This window comes from Chaetodon trifascialis, chromosome 22 (assembly GCF_039877785.1).
Source record: "Chaetodon trifascialis isolate fChaTrf1 chromosome 22, fChaTrf1.hap1, whole genome shotgun sequence".
Lineage (NCBI taxonomy): Eukaryota > Metazoa > Chordata > Actinopteri > Chaetodontiformes > Chaetodontidae > Chaetodon > Chaetodon trifascialis.
This window is the reverse complement of record NC_092077.1, coordinates 17,100,599-17,107,250: the sequence shown is the minus strand read 5'-3', so window position 1 is coordinate 17,107,250 and position 6,652 is coordinate 17,100,599. Positions and strand designations below refer to the sequence as shown.

Genomic DNA, 6,652 nt, shown 5'->3' with positions numbered 1-6,652 from the left:
TTGACAGTCCTCTTCAGAGGCTCCACTCATGTATAGAATGTGTGTCCCTCAGATTTGTGTTTAGGTTTGTGGACACACTAATAGGACCTTTGTGCAAACAGCTATAAGATCCAGGAAGAACAAATGCAACTACATCATCGTTCTACACATGAATGGAGCATCTGAAGAGGACAAACATCCAGCAGAGCGTGCAGGTCAGCGCAGTGAGCAACGACTCATCTGTCAGGAAGCTAAACAAGCACAGAGGACCAGCTCCTCAGGTCAGGACTGAAAGATGAGGGACACTCATCTGAGGACAGCTACATGCATATTATGGACAGGGAGGACAGATGGTGTACAAGAGGCCGTTTACGTAAAAACAGAGAAACCGTCCCTCACCTACAACGCCGTCCCTCCATCCCTGCCAGCAGATCTAACGTTCACAGGTGGCCTCAGGGAGCGAGGAGCTAATGGGTGGTGTCAGTGACCTTCATATGACCTCAGCTATCTCCTTCAAACGCAGAATAAAAATCAAAAGTGTCAGACTCAGTAACAGTTGATTTTTATGTTGCATATCCAAACACAAGCAGCTACTGATGTCGCATCAGTAACGACGTCACGTTCAACAAATCAACACGTTTCAGCTAAATATCGACATCTTGGACCTCACAGGGCTGTAACACACTCTCAGCAGCAACAATGAAATAACTCATACAATATTCCTTATAAATGAAGCAAGTGGTCACACTTCTTTAACTGTGCATAAAAAAAGCTTTGCATGTGTTAAGGCACTCAGGAAACAGCCAGCGAGCCTCGACTCGAGCGAACCGAGGCCACAGCAGGTCAGCGTGCTCGTCTGCAGCAGATCTGGAATCACGTTTGAATTTTAGAGCCTTTTTCCATCCTACACACACTCATCTTCAACCCCAAACACGCTCAGATATTCACCGTCTCCTGCCCTTCAGGACAGCTGCTGATGGCATGCATTGGTCCGTGCTGTGATCCTGTTGCACGATGAACATCATGGCATAAATATAGCGTACAAAGTGCGACTGTACGAGTGCTTTAATGCTGTCGGGGTAGAGGACATAATAACCGGATGCTCTTGTGTGTCCAAACCTCCAAATCCTCGGTGTGGACTCGCGTCTAGAAGGTGAACCTGCGGCTGCTGGAGTGACCCACTTTGTCCAGGTTGGGGTTGCAGGCGAACTGGATCATGGGCGGAGGACCGCACATCAGGACGAGCGTGTCGTCGCTGGGAGGCGGCAGGTGTTCCCTCACCATGTCCTCGCTGATGAAGCCTTGGCTGTACTCCCAGTCTGAAACACAGAAAACGTTAAAATCCCTGCTAGTGATGCAGAAATGAGACTTTCCATCCAAACGTATGGCTGGTAAATTCATTCAGTGTATTTTAATGTGGAAATGTGAGGAGGCTTTCAGTGCATCATCTCACTGTAACACTGACACTCCTCCCTCTAGTGACACCTACTGGTGACAGATATTTATGTCACGTCTGACTGACATGCAGTAGGTGCATGAGGTACCTTTACTTTGAGTGTTCACACTTTCAAAGAGAAATGTTGTACTTTTAATGATACTGTTACTTTTCAGGTTTAGGTTTTGAAATGCAAAACAGAAGATGAGCTTATGAACTACAATCAACTACAATCATCCAATACTACAACATCTATAACAGTCTGAGACGAGTGTTTCTACAAAATGTGTACCTTTACTTTAAGCACAGTGTACATTTCTGATGAGATCATAAGAGCAGTTGACTTTGTGGTACAGTTACCACTGATAACAATGAGGCGATTAATTGATAAACAGGAAATTAATCAGCAGAGAAGTCGCTGGTTCCAGCTTCTCAAAAGTCAAACTTTGCTATTTTTGAGTTTTTCCTGATGATAAACTGAATATTTTGGGATTTTTAGGTTCCAGATTATCTGTCATTTAATCAAGAAGTTCATCAATAATGAAAAATCTGCAGCCCTGGGTGAGTACATGTGAAGGATCAGAGCAGTATCAGGTTTAAAAAAAAAAAAAAAAAAAAGAGGAATTTGTCACTAAGATGAAACGTCCCGTCGACTGAAACTTGCGCTCTGTGTATTAAACCCCTAAACGAAGCCCAGACGGAGCGGCGCGGCGGTCACACGGAGCAGCGTCTGTCCTTCGCACTGACCTTCAGGCGCTCTGTCCACGGTGAACCACAGCTTGAACCGCTCCGGGTTGTTCACTTGAATCTCCTCCAGCTCCGGTCTCAGCAGGATGTCTTTCTCAGTCTGCGACGGGACAAGAAGAAACAGGTTTCAGCACGTTAGCTTCCACCTCCATCACACAGGAAGACACAGACACTGAACATCAGCGCATCATGTGACCTGGTTGGCGAACAGCAGGTGACACACGGTCTCGTCCTGAGGATCCTTCATCACAGCCGTGATGAGCTGCAGCATGGGGGTGATTCCTGGAGGAAAGAGTCCACAGAGGTTTTCCAACAGGATTCAGACAGAATCACCTTCATTAAACAAATATGTGGCCAAAAGTAAGTGGACATCTGTGTTTCTCATGGTTTTGGTTCTTCACTACTCAGTAAACACACTGAGATATTTACAGTGTGAACATGTGCAGCAGATACAGGAGGCACAGTGACATTCATGAGGCCTGCGAGGGAGAGGTTTGATCAGATATGATGGTGACGTCTGAGCCCGGCTGAGCCTCTCCCTCTGCAAACCAGTGAGAGCAAAACACATGACAAACTCCCGTCTGAAGCCACCAAAACTGCTCGAACTCTGGAAGGAAACCACCGGGTTATCAGTGTCAATATATTAGAAAATCTGAAATTATTAATGATTAGAACTATATTAACAGCTGTTGCAGCAGCATATTAATGCTCATGATGTCAGAATGTCAGACAATGTTCAGGCGTCCACATACTTTTGGCCACATTTCTAGTCAGAGCTTCTGCTCTGTTTATGTCCAATGGACAACTTTGATAAATCGTCTTTGAAGGAAAAATTGAGCTTCTCAGTTGTGAGCGTTTGTTGGTTTTATTGATCTTAAACTACAGGAGTCACAATTAATTGATCACTCGATCGGCAGAAACTTCATCAGGAACTATTTTGATGGTTGAATAAATGTTTTAGTCATTTTTCTCGAGTAAAAAATATTAAATATTTGCTGGTTTCAGCTTCTCAGGTGTGACGATTTGACACTTTCATTTGCTCAATTTTCTGACATTATACAGACAAAACGATTTAAGCTTCAACAATTAGTTAATCAATTAGTCATATGACGGGAAACTGGACTGATTTCAGCCTCTAAAATATGAAACTTTTCTCTATTTAACATTAACATAAATAAACTTAATGTATTATCGTCACTTAACCAGGAAACTATTTGCCAGATCGATCATTAATCTAAACGCTTTCAGTGAGAAAAACATTAAAGAGAACACGAGCAGAAGTGCGACCATGAAACGAGACGCGTCTACTTCCTGGTTGAAAAACAGCTCGTACAGATGAGAGCAGAGGTTCTCCTCACCTGTTCCTCCAGCTATCATTCCCACATGTGCGGCGGTCTTGGTCACAGCTTCGGACTTTTTCTCTGCTTGAATGGCAAAAACACCTGCGGAGGGAAAGTTCAGTCAGCTGCCGCTCAGTCTGTCCGACGTCTTCTCACCTGCTCGCTTCGCTCACCTTTGCCCTTGTAGACCAGAAGACCGCTGGGTCCTCTGAAGTCAATGGTGTCGTTGATCTTGAGGCTCTCCAGGTACTGACTCATCTTCCCTCCCTCTGGGAATTTAGGATGAACGCCTTTAAAATAAATCTGTCAACACAGACAGCAGGAGACGCCGGGTTAGAAAAATAAGACGGCGGCTTTGCACAGACACACCTGTCCTCCAGGCGTTACCTTCACCACCAAGTCCACGAAGCCTTTGTCATCGTCGCTGGACACCGGCGTGTATGGACGCACGACCAGCTTCCCGTCGATTTTCGCAGACAGATAAATGTGCTGCCCTGGAAACAAGAAGAAAACCCAACTTCACTCTTTCTATGAATACATACGTTTGTTTCCTTCAAGCTCTCTGCATCACTTTAACTTGTGTTTACCTGTGTAATGTGGTCATTTACTGCATGCTTGTTTTTGTACGTGTATACATGAATACTGAACATTAGTTTATGCCTGTTTTTAATTTTCTTTGTTAATGTAGATTAGTAGAAAACATCAGGAGCAGCACTCACTCTCATGATTGGTGCTAGTTTCATTATTAAATATTGTTTATTGATTACTAAGTTATGAGTGCACATACTGACCAATAGGGAGGCCGAGGACGTGTTCAGGTGAGGGCAGGGCAAAGCGAAACTTCCTCGTGTCATGACTGACAATCTGCAACAAGCACAAGAGTCCGTCAGGCTAACATGAGAGAGCAAAGGTGGTCCCTGAACGCATCTCTTGCGTTTGGAAACAGAAAAAGACGTTGTCGTGCTGCAGACTTTTTGCAGAGTGCAGAGTTTGTCTGGTGATATTCAGACTGGTTACCTGTTTGTCTATCAGCCGCAGTGCATATTTAATGCTCGGGTCCTCTAAGGTGATGGCTGGTCGCCTCTTTGAGAAGAAAAGTCTGAAGATCAGGTTGATAATGCCGTCGAAGCCGCCTCGGATCAGCTGCGATAAAGGCCAGAAAAGACAGTGACTCAGACCACCAGCATTAGCTTTAGCAGTAGCTACCAAATGCTTGAGCCCACTGCGGGATGTTGACTAACTTAAGCCAATTTTGTTAAATCCATAACAGGAGAAATGAGTCAGTCATTCCTGTGGGCAGGCCCACCACTGCTGAACTTGGTTTGGAGAACTAAATGTTAGCTAACGTTAGCCTGAGCTAATGCAAAGGAATTAACTACAATAAAACATTTCTGGCTACCTTTCATTAAGGTATACTTACGCCGATGATGTAGGACAACATTTTCAGTTAGTTGAAGCAACTGAAAGGTCGTTTGTCGACGCAGAAAGCAGCGCCAGAGCGGTTTGCTGCAGCTGTGACGGTAGTGTGTGATGACAGGCGAGTAAAGCTAGCCAAGGCAAATGTACTTATTCCGGTCAATGTTTTTGAAAATAAAAGCATTGTTTCGGAAAATGATGTCTTTTATTGGGATAACATCCAGTGAGTTAGTCAAACCAATGAATATATTTACTGACAGAAGATTGGGTTTTTAGTGGTTTATTCACCCTAAAATAATACGCTCTTGATATTGTTTCAAATTCCAAAACGATATGTAGAGACTGTGCTTGTATAACTTCCAGTATAATAACGGCTAATGCTGACTACCTTGACAGTTAAACTTAAACGTCACCTCCGCATGGCTGCCATGGATTTTCAGAATAAAACTACCCAATATATAAACTTAAGAAAACGCCCCACCTTTTCAGAATAAAATTCCATAATTAATAGCTGGCACAGAGACAAGAGCACGGGCAGTTTTACGAGGCGAAATATTAGGGACAGTATTATCCAAAGGCACCAAATGAGGATGACACGTGACTCTGGTCACTCCTCAGCCAGAATGGAGCCTAATTTGATCATGTAGCTTTGATTATTCCAATGTAGATCACAGAGACGGCAGTAATGGACTGCAGTGAGCCATTAAAAGTTAGACCAGTGGAGCACTCAGGAGTACTTCCATTAAACCTTAACATTAAATAACTTCAATGAAGAGCTGGCAAAGAATATATATGTAAACTTATCAGGAAGTGTGGAATAAGATGATTATACACATTCATAAGATGTTTCTACTGATGTGATGTTTGACCTTTGACCCCAAAATGAGCTTCATTTAACAGGAACAGCCTGAAATCTACAATTCTGCGAGCAGAGGCGGCTCTCTTCATCAGATCCACTCTCAGCTGAGCTTCACATCGATGTGACACTTCCCATTTGGTGGGAGGACAAACGTTGTGTCTCCAGTGGACATCACTGAATATTCACTGATTGAAATTGATTTGTGCCCAAAGCTTGACTTACTATTGTTGGGCTCATTCGCTGTTATGCCCCCTCATGTCCTCTAGGTGGCAGTAGTGACCATGTTTCCAGGCTGGTCAGCACGATCCAAAGCCAGTTCTCAGCAAACATGATTAAAACGAGTTTGCCATGCGAGCAGTGCCTGCAGACACTTTCCTCTTCCATGTGAGTCACTCTCTACAGTCAGGACTGTACAAACACTGTAGTAATAGTAAAAAGGTCGTTTTTGTTATTAAAGCTGCAATTAGGGGCAGTGACGGCATCTTCTGCTCACATCATGAAGGAAAACACGACATGATAAGCTTCTGTATCAACAGGAAATAAAACATTTTTATTGATCATTTGTGTATATGAAGTTATATAACAACAGTCAGAAAACTCCACAGAGTGAATCACTACACAAAGTGAAACGAAACTGTAAAACACCTCGTCAAAAATGAAGGTATACACAGCAAATATAACTGTCAGCGGCTCGCCGTCGCCGCGAGCGATATGGCAGGAAAAAACACCCCAAACAGTTCTACGAGATTACAGAGAAAAGTTCCACACACAAAATACTCAAGCAGGCAGTTGATATACACAAAGGCAACTAGGATCTTTCTACAGCATCAGATTCTAATACTTTACACAGCTTTGTTTTGGAAAGGTCAGTGTGGC

General features: G+C 43.6%; 1 protein-coding gene across 1 annotated transcript; it reads right to left on the bottom strand.

The window, feature by feature from the left end:
* Positions 1-525: 525 nt before the first annotated feature.
* Positions 526-5,068, bottom strand: cyb5r3 (cytochrome b5 reductase 3). The gene is made up of 9 exons (XM_070992390.1): positions 4,922-5,068; positions 4,519-4,644; positions 4,293-4,365; positions 3,889-3,995; positions 3,675-3,804; positions 3,520-3,603; positions 2,358-2,443; positions 2,162-2,261; positions 526-1,298 (listed from the first exon to the last, which is right to left on the bottom strand). The coding sequence occupies exons 1-9, from the start codon at positions 4,940-4,942 to the stop codon at positions 1,126-1,128; spliced, it is 900 nt and encodes a 299-aa protein (XP_070848491.1). The 5' UTR covers positions 4,943-5,068; the 3' UTR covers positions 526-1,125.
* Positions 5,069-6,652: the final 1,584 nt, after the last annotated feature.